This window comes from Paramisgurnus dabryanus, chromosome 9, assembly GCF_030506205.2.
Source record: "Paramisgurnus dabryanus chromosome 9, PD_genome_1.1, whole genome shotgun sequence".
Taxonomy (NCBI): Eukaryota; Metazoa; Chordata; class Actinopteri; order Cypriniformes; family Cobitidae; genus Paramisgurnus; species Paramisgurnus dabryanus.
Window position 1 is genome coordinate 13,230,851 of NC_133345.1, and position 18,034 is coordinate 13,248,884.

At 42.4% G+C, this 18,034-nt stretch overlaps 1 protein-coding gene across 1 annotated transcript in view; it reads right to left on the reverse strand.

The window, feature by feature from the left end:
• Nucleotides 1–18,034, reverse strand: part of reln (reelin) — a 379,183-nt gene that overhangs the window by 142,884 nt on the left and 218,265 nt on the right. The window contains exons 19-23 of the mRNA XM_065275748.2: nucleotides 8,257–8,418; nucleotides 7,832–8,068; nucleotides 7,450–7,642; nucleotides 7,134–7,246; nucleotides 6,805–6,942 (exon numbers count right to left, since the gene is read on the reverse strand). Coding sequence (XP_065131820.1) covers nucleotides 6,805–6,942; nucleotides 7,134–7,246; nucleotides 7,450–7,642; nucleotides 7,832–8,068; nucleotides 8,257–8,418 — 843 coding nt within the window. The remainder of the gene's footprint in view (nucleotides 1–6,804; nucleotides 6,943–7,133; nucleotides 7,247–7,449; nucleotides 7,643–7,831; nucleotides 8,069–8,256; nucleotides 8,419–18,034) is intronic.

Consider the following 18,034-nt stretch of genomic DNA (forward strand, 5'->3'; position numbering starts at 1 on the left):
GGTCAGTTCTTTTACGTTCAGGGTGGCGGTTTCAGATTAGGGTGTGTGTCAAGCACTGTGGGCAAAGAAACATGATGCAATGCAGGTGTTTGTGGTATTCAACCTTTATCACTAACTCCTTAATTGTACATTTGTCACAATATCTTAATTTTAGATTGTTAATAAATTAGACTTTGGGCGTTATTTTTGCTGTTTAAATGTAATTAAATTGTGAATGTCAGTTATTTCTGCTTGTTACACGCGGTGTGGTAAATGGCTGCGCCATTCACTTCGTGAGAGAAAATGATTTGCTAGTTTTTTCGCCAAATGTAACTTGTCTTAAAATGTAGCATTTTAAATGTGTGCTGCTTCTTTCAGAGTTCACACACGAGTATGTCTGTACTTTGAAGGGAGTAGGGCATAGGGATGGTGACTAACGATTGGAATTCGCCCTAATAGTGACGGATAGCTGGAATTGGATTTGAATGGTTGAACTGCGTTCAAAGCTGTTCACGTGCGTCTGACCTACATATGACGACGCATGACCACGCGCGATTTGAATGCAGAACTTTACAGAAGGTAGAAAATGAAGGAATCACACGTGAGCGCGTTAAGGTCTTTAAAGGTGGATTCATGGGAATACATTTAAAGAACATTCATCATCAATGTACTAAAACCTGTCCTGAATAGTTTTTGTTAACCAAGTCACTCACCTTAGCCACAGTTTTTTTATTGCATATATTTTTGTTAAATTAATTTATAATTAGATGCAATAACTTTATGAAAAACATTTTCATATTTAATGTTATAGTAAATTTTGTTTTATAATACAAAGTTTTTTATTCAATCACTATTTCAGGTTTGGAGCATGCTGCTGAAGTTGGTTATCAGGGCTCCAGGAAATGTATCAAACTGCAGGATTGATTTATTTTTGCTCATAAGTGAAGGTGATTTTTTTTCACTGTTCATTTATTTGTTGCTTCCTTACATATATAAAATGCAATTTGTGTTTTGTCATAGGTGGTAAGCCAAATTGACTGTGGACTTATGTATGCATTGTTGATGACAATGAAATCGAGGAAGACTTTTTGCAAGATGTGCTGCTTACAGCTAGAGGAAAAAATTAAGGTACAGTGTGATGATTATCTTTGTTTTATAAAACTAATTTAGGTTTATTTTTCAGTTTTTGTGTGTTCATGAATTTTTGTCACCAGATGGAACAAGCAGCTTCTGCCACTGTCATTTACCATCTGAACTTGACCAAAGTCGTTCCAAGAAATCTAAGACAACAGATGACTCCATGACCGAGGCAAAAGAGGTAAAAGAGTACACATTTCAATAGTATTTTCACAAATCATCTTCCAAAACACAACAAATGTTTGCATGTTACTTCTTCACACACATTTAATTAAATGTGTGTGAAGAAGTAACATGCAAACATTTGTTGTGTTTTGGAAGATGTATTTAAAAAAATTATGACTGGTCTTTCTGAAGAGTTTTACAACCTCCTCTGCACCATGCATTTATCAGACACAGATATTACCTGACACTCTGCTGTCATCATCTTTGATCAGTTTTTACCATGGCTTTATTGCTTTGTAGGATAAAATCCTTATTTGGTAGACCTGATCAATTATTTATTCATCATAAAGTTAACATAGTAAATGTCTATGTTTTTTAGTTGAGACTGTTATTTAGGGCAAATCTTTCTAAACACATTTACATTCTCATTTCTGAGGCGCTATAAGTGACTGATTGTGCTGACAGTGACGTCTTGTGAGTTTAGTGCTGGGACAGATCTGTTGTTTCAACCGTTCATTCAAACGAATCCGTTCAAAGGAGTCAGTTCGCAAATCGTGTTCTAATCCAGGCTGAGCAGCGCAAAACTGTAAACAAAGTGTTACTGTAACAACACGAAAAACATTTCCTAGGTGGATATGATTTGGTCTTCCGACCTTTCGCCATCAAGTCAGTTTTGTTTTGAGTAATAAAAGCAGGGAGACAGTTTAAAGACAGAAAGCGTGCGCGCGGCTCTGCTCTCTCTGTCACGCAAACAAAGATTGTCATCACTCATTAATCACATGAAATGAGCCTAATCTTTGCATGGACAGTGCACCGCGAGACATAAGCCCGTCGCGCTATTGTACTGGCTGCTTAATTCGCGCGATCCCGCCATCGTTTACTAAAGCTGTTTGTGAACAAGGCACGGCTGCACACACGGGAGCGATCTGCTTGCAGCAAGAGGCAGCGTCACGACTTCTACAACAACGCTTAGGTGCCCGCAGATGCGCCTGCCTATTAATCGGCCTAATTTTGCAGCAAAATCGGCCAAAGCCGATTTTTTTAAATATGCCAAAAATCGGCCAATTAATCGACCCAGCCATTAAATCGGTCGACCTCTATTATGTATTATACAGTACTGTGACATGTCTGTTTATTTGTTTAAGGAAGACTCCTACAAGGAACCAGTGACAGCATCATAGACTGGGTTGGTGACATGGCAACACTGCTTTTACTGCTCCCGCTCCTTCCACCATCACCTCAAGGGAATCAGTGCATCAGATTTGCAGTGAGCAGGCTTGTGGTGTATCATAAGGTAAGTAGGAGAGCCTGCTTTCTAAATCTGTCTGTGTGGCTCTGTACTTCTAATGATTTTCTCAATGTTATGCAGATGTATAGGTCTAATAAAATAACTGTTTTTCTTTATCTTTTATAGTCTTGTACCAGCCTTGAAGAACATCTTCAGCAACGAGTAGGATGACAACCGTACCTTACTGCTGTTGGCAGGATCTGCGGCCAGATTTGAGAACTTTGACGTGGCTTTTGATAAGAATCTCACCCTGTCAGTCGGAAGGCTCCCTTTTAGCATTTGACTTTGTTTTTAACTCTTTCCCCGCCATTGACGAGATATCTCGTCAATTAAGAGAAAACGCTTCCCGCCAATGACGAGATTTTCCGTCTTTCCGCAATACCGCTATTATCCACCAGGTGGCGCCTTTCCGCAACTTTTTAAACCCGGAAGTATTGCCCTATGGCAAGCTGCTGCATGTCCGTGTCTGTTTTAAAGATCGCTCTGAATGGGATCTCTATGAAAAGTCCGTCACAAATATGGAATTATCTCTGATTTTTGCTCAAAATATGGTGTTTTTGCAAAAACCTACCCATATTCAAAAGCTGATTGCAAAAGAACCACTAAAGGTAGGATGAAACGTTTTTTTTTTGTTTGAAAGCAGAGGGTCTGTTCTTTCATTTGGTATATTGTGTGTTTATATATTTAAAGAAGAAAATTTTCTGGAAGGCATTAAACTTTGGTGAAAATCATGAAAAACGCTGGCGCTGGCTGGCAACTTTTTTTTTAAACGCTGGCGGTGAAAGAGTTAATGTAATGTATGATGATGGACTCCTTCACTTTAACTAATTTAATCAAACAACAGTTTACATGTTGAGAAAACTAGAGATCGAGAGCTGAGAGCAAACTTTTTTTTAACTAGCTGGTAACTACTATCTCATTTAAGGTTTCAGCATGCATTTTATCCTTGCCCAAATCTCTAATTAATATGTGCTGAAGAAAATTGTGATTTACTTTTGTGATGTATTGTTTTACACTTTCTGAAAATGTTGAAAAAGTTCACAAGTGATACAAAAATTTGTGGTCAATAACTTTGTTTCATTTGATTCATTAATAATCAAAGATGAATGATGAAGTACTTTCAGTGTTCAAGTAACTCTCTATCAGTGTTTTAATATTGACTCTACTTAAGTGTAATTAACTCTAATGGGTGTTTTAAAGGCAGTGTTTGGAGTTATTTCTTTAACACTATCAGAGTAAAATAATCAACACCAAGGTGGAGTAAAATCTTTAACACTATCTGGAGTGTTATTTTAACTCTGGGCAGTGAGAATTATATAAACACTGATATAGTGTTGAAATCAACTCTCATAGAGTTAAATTAACACTGGTGGTTTTGCTGTGTAGGTTGCCTTGGGCTGTCACATAGTTCACACTGCATGCAATGATCGAGTAAGCCATCGTCGAGTGGATTATATTTAGTGAAATGCATCTGTCTCGGTCCTCTGCGTTTCAGCTTTTAGATAGATATGGCAGGCACGTATGACGAACATGCAAACGTTAAAGCTACTTTATTTATATGACAAACATAGGGTTGCCAACTTTCTGAAATGGAAATAAGGAACAGAAAGCGCGTTGGTATTATGCCTGGGTCCGATTACATGGCCCCACGGAACAGAATTTTGAAAAACAAAATAACCCCTGAAATGAAGACTTCTGGTGAAAATAGTGTATACTAATTGATACATTTAGATAAATATATTTCATACAACTTCTTAGGCCTAAATATTTATAGAATAGCAAAGTATCCCAGGTGAAAAATTATTCTATGAAAAATATACTTGTGTACTAAGTATATTTTTTACAATTTATACTATTTTTGTCAAATCCAAGTATAGTTAAGTGTATTCAATTATGTATTAACTTCAACTTAACATCTATTTGACTACACTTCAAGTTTAAATAGTATACTAAAATGGAACAAGTTTTTTAAAACTTCAAGTGCACTAAAACACACTACTGAAAATCAAGATTCTTGAGCAATTAAGCGCACACTTAAAATACAATTGCATTGCATTGCCATTCTAATGGAAATACACTTAACTCTTTCACCGCCATTGACGAGATATCTCGTCAATTAAGAGAAAACGCTTCCCCGCCAATGACGAGATTTTCAGTCTTTCCGCAATACCGCTATTATCCACCAGGTGCCGCCCTTCCGCAACTTTTTAAACCTGGAAGTATTGCCCTATGGCAAGCGGCTGCATGTCCGTGTCTGTTTTAAAGATCGCTCTGAATGGGATCTCTATGAAAAGTCCGTCACAAAAATGGAATTATCTCTGCTTTTTGCTCAAAATGTGGTGTTTTTGCAGAAACCTACCCATATTCAAAAGCTGATTACAAAAGAACCACTGAAGGTAGGATGAAACGTTTTTTTTTTTTTTTTTTGAAAGCAGAGGGTCTGTTCTTTCATTTGGTATATTGTATGTTTATATATTTAAAGAAGAACATTGTCTGGAAGGCATTAAACTTTGGTGAAAATCATGAAAAACGCTGGCGCTGGCTGGCAACTTTTTTTAAAACGCTGGCGGTGAAAGAGTTAAGGTTTCTTATGAAAATATTTTAATCGTTATTTGCATGAAAATTTTTTAACGCAGCCACACAATAAATAAAACTATCACCACAATGCTCACCACTATGATTCCCCTTATCTCATGTATTAATATTTTTTATTTTAACAATTTATGATTTGCAAAATTAACTGTTGTACCTGTGTAGATTAGATAAGCAAAGTGTGTGCGCGTTGTGCACGCTATACATTATGGTCAAGCATGCGCCCTTAAAATAGCATAATGAACAACGCGCAACGCGCCACTGACTTTAAACTTTTTTTTCTGGTCAGTTGCGCAATTGTTTTTTGAAACTGCAAAATAGCACCAGGGATGGTTTGTGCCGGAACACGCCTCCTTTTTTGCGCTGAACTGCCCAGGGAGCGCAAGTTCATTCCCTAGTTTGCCGACGTGCGTCTGTGGAGGGAAAACCCCGCTGTAACTCTTTAAACATCAAGCAATCCTGCATTTATTATATTATTTATTATTTATAAATTCCTGCATGCTTTAAACTGAAACCGAAATGTGGATGAAAATATGTGGCATATTTGTAGTATTAGGTTAATAATGTAGGATGTTGCACCTCTCAGAAAACGTACAAATAAAGATCATTTTAGATGTTAATTTACTAGAGCGCTGGGATCGCTACACGAGGGGTTAATGTAGGCTATTTATTTTTTATGAAAACCTCCCACTCATTAAGACAGCATGGGTCACACATGGAACTGTGCTGACAGACACATTAAGTGCTGAAAGGTGATGTACAGTATTGTCCTTGCTCTCAAGTTTGTTATTTTCATGTTACAATACAGTGATGCATAGCACATAGGCGCAAGCTGTAGGAGGCATTGAAAATTAGAAGTTTATTTTTCATGCATAGGCTATTAGTAACGAGAATCAAGTTATTGTCTTTTTGATTAACATTTGATTATTGTTTTTAAATAGCATTTTAACAGATATTTAGGTTGCCCTTTTTTGCTGCAGGTTATGATTAGACAAGATATTTATACCCAAGATTGGGTAAAAAATTATTTAGATTTTTGGAGATATTATATGATATTGTTATGTTTTTTTATTCCTTGATGTGTGCTTTGCTCATTTATATTAATGCTGATTGATGAGATGTTTATCTGAAAGCTTTTTTTTTAATCCACAATTTGATTGAATGGCAGAAATAATTTATTTACAATCCTGCTATGATCTAGTTAAATAAAGAAGTGTTTTACTACTGAATGGGTAGTTCTGTGCAGTTTAACTTAAATGCACTACTGTCACAACATAAAGCATTTATATTTGTGATGTAAGGTTCTGAGCACTTATATAAGCCAAACTGCTTTGTATATATTGAAAAAATATCCCTAAAAAAACAAGTCAGAACAAGAATAACAAACAAAAAAAAAAATACTCTAAAAACAAGAGGATATTTATACCCACATTCAGGTCAATGGTTTAAAAAAGAAAAAAACACTGTTTAAAAAACACCTATTTGAAAAAAATCAGTTAACTGAATCTAAAAGAACCATTTTAGGAAAATAAAAAGCACTAAATACACCAGACCATGCTCAGCCAAGCAATTTGTATAAATAGGAATTTCAGATACTTTAAAGATGTTACATTGATTTGATGTGTCACTGTGTTTAGTCTGACCTGCAGTGTCCATGGTCACACCAGCCATGTCCGCGGCACATCTGAGGGCACTGTTGTCCGATGTATATGTCATCTAATGCCCACTCATCCTGTTCCTGGTAGTAATTTTGAATCCATCGGAAGCGTGTTGCACTTGACCTGAAGCCAGGAAACACACCAGAAATCACCAGAATCAGACATCACAAAGGATAAGACATATTTTAAGGAAATCAGTAAAAGTTTTGGACTAATCAGGAGCTCAAAACTTGGCTTCAAAAAGCATTATTCTAGTTTAAATACATGGCTATGTGCAGGATAGGGGGGGGGGGGGAATTTTGCCAAAGCCTTACCAGGTTTTATATGGGAGCGGAAGTGTGATCCGTCTCCAGTCTGTGAATTCAGAGGGGTGGTACACACTGGAAGCGGTAAACTCTGAGCAGCTTGGCATTCCAGGGAGACAGGCCTATTCCCAACAAACAGTGGAAATATTCATTATTATTTCTGCAGACACACACACTTCAACGCAGAGGCGTACCGAAAAAATTCAGGGCTCCCCCTCGAAATCATTAGACAGATTTGACTGTCACTATCACTCAATAGGTGACAATAATGCAATACTGGGAAAATGTATTGGGAGGAACATAATTATTGACCTGTAATTCTCACCTCTTTGACAAGATGCCAAGTCAAGCCATGATTGGTGGAAAATTCCAGCCGAACCTGAGTGTCAATGTTAGGGGACGGCTCACGTCCACAGCCCATGACCAAAGAGAACTGAATCATATAGGAGGCTCCGATCTGCATGGACTGTGTTTCCACATAGCGAATGCTGGAGGCTGTGCCATGATCGCCTGAGAAACTGAATTTATATACATTTATATTAGAGTCTCTTACTTTGCTTGTAAAATTTCTACACGGAGGTGAATATGGTGCTTAATATGAGAAATGAACCTGTTCAAGGTTCAGAGACAACAAATACATCAAGGACAGGTAAAAGGTATTAGAATGATACTTTGATATTTCTTTACATACTGTAAAGAGGAAGTACCTTAGAGTCCAGTCTTGCTGACAGTATGGCTGTATGTTCCCCAGATAGAAGCCTAGACTTTGAGTAACATCTAACACATTGCTGAAGTCCAGGCTGATGATGTTGAAAAGTACAGAGGTCATGCTGATCTCATCAAGAGCCCAAACATCCTGGCCACGCCCGGAATGGTACGGCTGCCACCAGCGAAACTGGACCCCAAATGTACGGGCCCCAGGAGGAAGTTCCACAGAAACAATCCTAGGAGGCAAAGATACAGTACAACTTCACATTAACCTATGACGGACTATACACAGTAAGGCTTTAGCTGAATTGTGTGTGTGTGTGTGTGTGTGTGTGTGTGTGTGTGTGTGTGTGTGTGTGTGTGTGTGTGTGTGTGTGTGTGTGTGTGTGTGTGTGTGTGTGAATTGACTGTTGTATATACATACCTCGGCTCATGGAAGCCCTGATAAGCATAATGCTGCAGAAGTTTCCAGGTAACACCATTATCTGAAGAGTAGTGCAGAAGGACACCCTCTCCTGGCTGATCTGGAGCAGGACATGAACTCAAGATGCTTTTACTTCCTAATCTCAGTGTAAACTGAAGATACCTACAGGAAGAAAATAAAACACCCAAGTCTTGTGTTATTGTACAATAATCAGAGGCATTCATTATGGCATCTTGCAATAATAGCAATTTATTGGTATTCTAATACACTCCTGAACAAAATCCTAAGACCAGAGAAACATTACAAGTATTGCAATGTATTGCAGGTAGTAAGTACTGCTTCAAAATCCCCAAAGAATTAACAGTGGCAAGAGACAAAAAGTAGAGAGTATGCAATTTATTGACAACTGCAATTAAACTCAAACAGGTTGTTCATCAGCTGATCAAAAGTTTAAGACATAACCCAAAAAGACCCCACAACAAAAATAAAGTGCCAAAAAAGACTCAGTAGTGAGTAGCCCCACCATTCTTTGATTAATTCAAAACTCTTTTTGGCATGCTTAATGCGATTGTTTCCAGGAGGCTGGATGGAACATTGCATCATGTAGTGAAGATGGCTTCACGAAGGACATCTACAGTCTGGAACTGATGTCCATTTTGTAAACTTCCCTTACCATCCATCCCCAAATGTTCTCAATGGGATTTTAGATCAGGAGAACATGTAGGATGGTCTGAAAGAGTGACATTACTCTTTTGGAAGAAGCTCTTCGTCAGGTGGGCATTGTAAACTGCAGCGTTGTCCTCTTAAAAGACCAAGTCATTACCACACAGATGAGGGCCCTCAGTCAAGATGGATGCCCGATGCAACATGTCCACATAGCCAGCCACCATTTGACGCCACTGCACAACCTGATGTTCCATTTTCCTATTGAAGGAAAAAGCACCCCCGATCATGATGGAGCCTCCTCCACTCTGCCACATAGATCTCCTCTAATGTTAGAAGTCATCAGGACCATCCAGGTTAAAAGGTAACTTTCTTTCACTTTCAATGTCCCATGTTTGGTGCTCCCATGCAAATTTCAAATGAGCAAGTTTGTGGTATGGAGGAAATGTGGTCTTTGAAGACGCTTTCTGTTTTTGAAGCCCTTCTCTCGAAGATTTTGTCATAATTTGTATTGAGGATTGGCCTTGTTTCTTCACGAACAGCGCATCGGATCCTCCGGCTCAGTGCAGGAGAATTTTTTCAGTCTACCACTTGACGTTTTTGTCCCATAACTCTCAGGATTTTTAAAAAAGGTTAAAATTACTGTCTGCCTGCGTCCGTGGCACCAACCATGGCAGTGATGGCGTGCCCTGGTAAAGCTCAAGAATCCTGCCACGCTCAAAGTCAGACAGCCTTTTTGTAACAGGCTGAGGGTGAGCAGAGAGATCTCCTGGTGACAGCGGACCTAGGGTTAATGCTGTGGCTAACTTAGGCAGAGGAGGAGGTAGAGGGAGGCAGGGTGGGTCCAGTGAAGACAAGGGTGAGCTGGACTGGACCAGTGGAGACAATAGTGAGCTGGACGGGACGAGCTAAGATAATGGTGAGTTGGATGGGACCAGCCGATCGACAATAGACAGCATTCATCAAAATGCATAAAGTCAATAATCTGGGGCAATGTCGGGCTCAGCTGCTCTCTTAGGCACTGACTTGACTGTCGCAGCGGGTGCTGGCTTCTCTGTCACAGCGGGCTCTGGCTCTCCATCTGCGGTGGACTCTAGCAGTTCCATGCAACAGGGTGATGGCTGGCTAGGTTCTGAGTCAGAAGTGGGGCTGCTGAAATCCTCAAAGGTGAAAGCTGATCCACAGGAGACCAGCATCAACTCCACAAATGCGGCGAAACTCTCTTAAGGTCTCTTCTCAGACAACTGCACTTTTGTGGTGGTGTTGATGCCAGCTGTATTGCTACAACTCATTGAAATGCATATCATACTCCCTAGTGATCTGACTTCGGACATAGCGCAGCTCTCTGCACGTCCGCGAGAGTGAGAGAGGTGCCGATATGCAGCAGGTTATATTTTAAGCAAAAGGGATTGTTTGTCTCGTGCACGTAAGACAGAGAGAAGCGCAGCTGCTCATGACGTGAATGAAGTGCTTGAAGGAGTCCAAGACGCGCGCATTAAGAAAAGGGGCGGTTAAGAAGGAATTCTCTCTTTACAAGCTCTCTGTGTAAAGTGAAGCCCACAAACTCTCATGTGAGAAAAAGCATGCAATGTGTATGTTAATGTTAAACTATGATAATGATAATAATAATAATAACAACCATTCGCCAACTATCGTCATGACTATCGCCATGACAGACTGCCATTGGCGATATGTCTGAAGATCGTCGATACACGATACTATCGCCTATCGGCACAACCCTAATACACCTTGCAGATTCTGGAAAATGCTGAAAATTTGGGGAAAAGAAAAGGAATTTGGGGTTTGTTTTTAATTTAGTTCTACCCTGAACAAGATATTTCACATAAGAAATGTTTACAGAAAGATTGCAAAACAGAACAGTAACAGAATTTCTAAAAACTAACCCAGTTCAAAAGTTTATATCCAGCTGATTCTTTTTTGACCTGAGCAATTAAATTGTCCACTGATATTCAGAAAAATCACCCAGGTCCTACAGAATCTTGCTTCTGCCAAACATGAGATACAGTATACATACACAGAAACATATACACTAGTGATGTGCGGGTCTGGGTTTCTTCCAACCCCCGAGTCCTGCTTTTATAAAAAAATTTGGTCAGCCCCGGACCACTAAATATATTTTTTCAACCCGCGACCATTAAAATGAACATACTAGACACTTGTAAATAAAAAGAGGCTTTAATTTAGGCTAAAAGTATTTGGAAACAGCCATTGAATTGCATTGCCAAGTTAATTGGCAACAGCATACACTTATGATCCATAGAAACCAGCATGGTCATAATAATAACAAGATAGAATAAAGATACACTTTTTCGCCATTTACAAAGCAGTTGCTGACTTCGGAGCGGTTTGTTAATTGATCCGCCACCAGGGCTTATTGCTATCAGGTGTTTGTATTATCTATTTACAAATTTCCAACCTGAATTTCTCCTGCACTCTTGCAAAAACCAATTGTTACTACAATTGTTACTACAACAGAAGACAGGGCTCGAAAGTGTTCAATTTCTCAATGGTGCGACTTAATAAAATCCCAGGCGTTCGAAGGAAAAAACTGTGGTCCAGATGTACGTGTGTGTATGTTTAAAAATGCGTGTGCACTCCAGTCAGACAGAGAAAGGTGAGTAGCCTTGGTCCGTCAGATAAACAGAGTGGATTTAGCCGTGGATGATAAGAGAAGAGGAAAAGAACGATTGACAACTTTTTCGCAAAGAATGTTAAGTTAAGGTCTGATCTGTCCGAAGATCATAACCAATGCTCTCTGACATCAACCTCCCGTCACATCAGCCCTGGTCCGAAGACGGAATTAATGAGCCTCTTACAACCAAGCCAGAGCATAATTCTTATAAAGAAAAATTATTTGTATGTAAACCCGAACAGCAATGATGTCGCGTGCCCCCAATTAATAGAAAAAAGCCAGGACCGCTGTTTTCATCATAATCTTACTTCCAAATCTAATCCTATAAACTTTTTCGGCATTTGCTGTATCGCTATTACAGTCTTAAATAGAGAAATAAGTTAATTCCTTGATTTGCGTTGTTGACTCATCTATAAATAATTCTCCTAAGTTTCATGCGCAAATAACATTAAAATCAATAGAACATGATGATTACGTCTTTCTTTGGTGAAAAAAATAATAAAGTAAATAAGCCTATACGAAATGTGTTTTACTTAAATAATTAGCAAATTAACAAAACGAATTCAAAAGTAGCCTAGCCTTTATGAGTTTATTTTTTTGTGTGACACGCACCAAAACCGATGCAGCACAAAACACTCTTTTTTAATTATTTTAAAAACACAATGTTTTGTTATTATTGTGAGTGTAACTTTACATAAATAAAGGTACACCATTTACAATTTTGAATGTTGTTTTACTTTTATCATTATAACTATAATTTTGGGTAATTTAAGGTCATGCAAGATGTAACCTCATATGCCATCACCGGCGCGGGTTTACGCAGGGCGGCGTGAAAGAGACATTAAACTTTAAACATTTAACATTCTACTTGAGTTTTTTTCGACATCCCTTTGGAAGCACTGCAATCATATCATCAATTTATCAGGTAATTATAAATATAAGTGCAGCGCGTATGAGTTTTCAGACACTGCTGACCGCTCAGCAGTCAATCTGCCGACACTCACAAAGTTTCACATTAATAATATATTTGTCCAATCATGGCACTGTGCTTATTTCTGTCAATGTTCTGCATGAAGATCTTTAAAGGTTTCTACTTTGCGATTTGCGGTGCAGCCGGTTGCAGTCTTTGTCAATTGGGCGGGTATGAAATAAATTGATGCTGATGTCGGATAACGGGTCAAGTGATATTTTTAATGTGTGGATTCGGGTTATCAAACAGGACTGTGCATGACTCATATAAGTAAAATGGAATGACAGCATGAAAATGATAGCCTACATGTTTATATTCTGTACATTAAACCACCATGGGGCGGTGTTAAGGGATAGTTCAACCAAAAATAAAAATCATTAACAACCTGAGAGTGAGTAAATTATGACAGAATTTTCATTTTTGGGTGAACTATAAATGTGATTGTCAAAAATTTGGGTGCACCTAATTTTTGTGCAGGTGCACCTAAGAAAAAATGTAAGGCTACCAGTGCAAAAAGTTGTTGTAGAGCCCTGGAAGAGCTCTCAAAATTAATAAATCCAAATCATCATCATGTATATTAGGCCCTGTTCCAAACAAAATTACTAACAGAGGTATTCCCTGTTGTGTCAGACCCAGGACTTATTCTATTTAACTCATAGCTAGAACTAGGATACGTTCCCACAGCTTTCAAATCAGTTTTTAGACCGCTCATTAAAAAACAGCACTTCGACCAGGGAGATCTTAATAATTTTAGACTTATCTCAAATCTCCCTTTTCTTTCTAAAATATTAGAAAAAGTAGTGGCAAGCCAGCTATGTGCATTCTTAGTGAATAATAGTACGTTTGAAAACCCTATCATAGCACAGAGACAGCACTGCTGTATCAGCCAATTCCTTGTTGAATTGTTGATTGGTTCCAGTGTATTAAAGAGTTTCAACACGCATGGCACCTTTTCCTTCTTGTTATCCATGTATTTAAGTTTCACAACAATATTCCAAGATGAAAAACACAAAGAAACAGGAGCCCCAATTTTGTTTGAAAACGTCTCGGTTACGTATGTAACCCTCGTTCCCTGAAGGAAGGGAACGGAGACGTCACGTCGTGACCGACGAATTGGGAACCGCTCCGCGGGTGACCTATCTACTTCGAGAAACTATAAAAACGCCAATGAACTTGGCATGCAGGTATTTGCATAATGCCGGCGCCGCCCCGCCAGGTGCGTATATAAGCCGCAGGTGCACAATACCAAATTAGCTATATTATTGCTGAGAAGCCGAGCAACAGTGCCCGGCCTGAAAACAGCAATGGAACAGCAAACTGTGGCGACGGGACGTGACGTCTCCGTTCCCTTCCTTCAGGGAACGAGGGTTACATACGTAACCGAGACGTTCCCTTTCAGTCGGTCACTACGACGTCACGTCGTGACCGACGAATTGGGAATCCCTACCAAAACGCCACTGCAGCTGAACCCTTCCAGTGTCTGTAAAAGCCCTCCGCCCTCCACATAAGGGGCGGAACCTAAGGCGAATGCAGAAGGCCGGTCACTACCTGTTCCTTAACCCACGATAGTGAAGCAGCGAACTGGGGAAGCGTCTAAACTGAGCGGAGCTAGAACACTGCGGAAGCCATCCCCTAAGAAGGTTAAATGGATGACAAAAAAAAATATATGAAACAACCGACAGGTTGCTCAAAAGTCTCTGAACAATACATGGTATGCTGAGAGATGCAGAGCAGGCTCTGCTAAGGAAAAACGTGGAGGATTAGAACCCCACGGAGTATACACACAAATGAACCCCACGTAGGGGACAAATGTGGACGCCTAACCTACACAGGTTTACATAGAATACATCAGTGATAGGTTGACAGCGGATGCTCCGCAACACCAGCTATCAGGGCGGTGGAGGAGAGGCAAAAACAGTTTTTTAGACGTTTTTGCCCCGATGGCCTTCCATATTGGTGCAAATGTACAGCACCAAAACAGAGGCTCCAAGCCGACACACGAGCCGACCCTCGGCATTCTTAACTAGTTAGTAGAAAGAACCCGAGTGGAAACCGGTTCGACACGAACACTATAGAATCTTGTGAACGTATTAGGTGTCGCCCAGCCTGCAGCTCTACAAATATCTGTTAGCGAGGAACCGCGAGCCAGTGCCCAAGATGATGCCACACTGCGTGTAGAGTGAGCACGTAAATTAAATGGACAAGGCACATTCTGCTTTTGATATGCAAGGGCTATAGTATCCACAATCCAATGGGACATCCTCTGCTTGGTGACAGCTTTTCCTTTCTGCTGACCACCGTAACAAACAAAGAGCTGATCTGAGGTCCTAAAACTTTGCGTCCTGTCTATATACACACGTAGTGCACGAACAGGGCATAACAAAGCCATGGCTGGGTCTGCCTCCTCCAAAGGCAGCGCTTGGAGGTTCACCACTTGATCTCTGAAAGGAGTGGTGGGAACTTTGGGCACAAAGCCGGGCCGGGGTCTCAGTGTTACGCTGGATGCAGCCGGCCCGAACTGAAGGCACGATTCGTCGACCGAAAATGCATGAATATCCCCTATCCTCTTAACAGAAGCCAAAGCGAGGAGAGTTAATGTTTTCATAGTATGAAATTTAACACTCACACTATGCAGAGGCTCAAATGGGGCTTCCTGGAGTGATTTCAGCACCAAGGACAGGTCCCAAGGAGGAATAGAGGGAGGACGCGAAGGATTCAGTCTTCGAGCGCCTCTAAGAAATCTAATGACCAGGTCGTGCTGACCCACTGTCCTACCGTTTACGGGTGAATGGTGAGCTGATATCGCAGCTATATCGACCTTAATAGTGGATGGTGACAGCCTATTCTCCAAACGGCGCTGGAGATATAAAAGCACAACACTAATCGGGCATTCTCGGGGGTTTTCACTTTGGGAAGAACACCAGTCGACAAACAGGTTCCATTTAAGCGCGTAAGCCTGTCTCGTAGACGGCGCTCGCGCAGCAGCAATAGTGTTAGATACCTCTTGCGGTAAATCACTCAAATCCTCCGTGCCCCGTCCAGAGACCACACATGGAGGTTCCACAGGTCGGGGCGCGGGTGCCATAATGTGCCCTCTTGTTGAGAAAGAAGGTCCTTCCTCAGGGGAATCTTCCACGGAGGGGCTGTCGCGAGGAGAGAGAGTTCTGGAAACCAACTCCTGGTTGTCCAATACGGTGCCACCAACAGCACGCTCTCCTCGTCCTCCCGGATTTTGCATAGGGTTTGCGCAATGAGGCTCACCGGAGGGAACGCGTATTTGCGCATGTTTCGCGGCCAGCTGTGTGCCAATGCATCCACGCCGAGCGAGTCGTCGGCTAGTGAATAGAACAGGCGACAATGGGTCGTCTCTGGGGAAGCAAACAGATCTATCTGCGCTTTGCCGAAACGTCTCCAAATCTGCTGAACCGCAATGGGGTGGAGTCGCCATTCGCCGGGACGCGCAGCCCGAGAGAGCGCATCCGCCTCTACATTGAGCGTGCCCGGGATGTAAATGGCACGAAGAGACCTCAAATTCTTCTGACTCCAAGTGAGGAGATGACGGGCGAGATGCGACAGGTGACGCGAGCGTAAACCGCCTTGACGATTGATGTACGCCACGGTCGCAGTGTTGTCTGTGCGAACTAATACATCTTTGCCCTGTAACTCGTTGCTGAAACGGACGAGCGCAAGATATACAGCCCACATTTCTCGGCAATTTATGTGCCAATGCAGCTGGGGTGCCGTCCAGACCCCCGAAGCCGCAAGCCCATCGTACGTGGCCCCCCACCCCGTGTCCGAAGCATCTGTGCATACTATTGCATGCCTGGAGACCTGTCTCAGAGGCACACCGGCTCGGAGAAACGCACGGTCTGACCACGGAGTGAAAGTGCGACGACACACAGGTGTAATGATAACAAGGTGAATGCCGCGCAGCCACGCTCTCCTCGGGACTCGATCGTGAAGCCAATGCTGAAGCGGTCGCATATGAAGCAGTCCGAGCGGAGTTACAGCTGCGGCTGCTGCCATATGCCCCAGGAGCTTCTGAAATTGTTTCAGCGGGACCGCGCTCTTGCTCTTGAATGTATTCAGGCAAGTCAGAATCGACTGTACACGCGCTTCTGTTAGACGAGCTGTCAAATCGATCGAGTCCAGTTCCATCCCGAGAAAAGAGATTCTCTGCACGGGGCAAAGCTTGCTCTTTTCCCAGTTGACCCGAAGACCCAAACGAGCGAGGTGTTTTAGAGTTAAATCTCTGTGATCGCACAGCGTCTGACGTGTTTGAGCTATTATGAGCCAATCGTCTAAATACGCGAGAATGCGCACACCTTTCTCTCTCAGGGGTTTTAAAGCCCCCTCCACTACTTTGGGGAATACACGGGGAGACAGAGAGAGCCCGAATGGGAGGACTTTGTACTGGTATGCTCGCCCCTCGAACGCAAAGCGGAGAAACGGCCTGTGCCGGGGGAGAATCGATACGTGGAAGTACGCGTCCTTCAGGTCGATGGATGCGAACCAATCGTTTGGACGAATGCATGGAAATATGCGCTTGGGCGTCAGCATCTTGAACGGCATTCTGTGAAGTGCACGGTTCAGCGAACGCAGGTCCAGGATCGGTCGCAAGCCGCTGGTTTTCTTGGGTACAATAAAGTAAGGGCTGTAAAACCCCGACCTCATCTCGGCTGGAGGGACCGGCTCGATCGCGTCCTTCGCCAGTAGGACAGCGATCTCCGCACGGAGGACGTGCGCATCGGCAGCTCTCACCGCAGTGAAACGAACGCCGGAGAATTTGGGGGGACGCCGGTCAAATTGGATCGCGTAGCCGAGACGAATCGTGCGTAAAAGCCAACGCGACGGGCTGGGAAGCTGTTCCCACGCCCCCAGACACTGTGCGAGAGGAACTAAAGGCACGATCGGTGTACCCGCGGCGGGCGCAACGGAGGTGATCGCCGGTGTGTGCGTATTGGCCGCACCGACAGCAGTGTTGTGCATGATAACACTCACCTGAGTCCGCTGCTGGGTGGGTGAGTAAGGGAGGCTCTGCTGAAGACACCTCACGCCACTCGATGCACCCTCTGGCGAAGGGGGAGGAAGACGATGGGTTATGAGCCCGTGACGGTCTTCTCTCCCCTGAGAAGTCAGAGAGCGCGATGGGGTTATGAGCCCGTGCGTTGCTCTCGAACTCCTCTGATGAGTCGGAGAACGAGGGGGGGTTATGAGCCCGCTCGTGTCTCCGGCCCTCATCTGAAGACCTAGAGAAGGAAGTGGAATTCGCCTTTTTTGTGGAATTGTGGGTGCCGACTGAAAAGTCGGCGGAACAGAAAAATGAAACAAAAGATTCCCCAACCGGCCCTCCTCCGGTGGGGGGAGTGGTGCCTTCACCATCTCCCGAAGAGCGATCCCCTCCATCTCTAGGTCGCCCGTCTCAGGGCCGCTTCGATCTCCTCTTTCCACCCTTCGGAGCGGGCTGAGCGGGCGGGGCGGGCTGCTGGCGA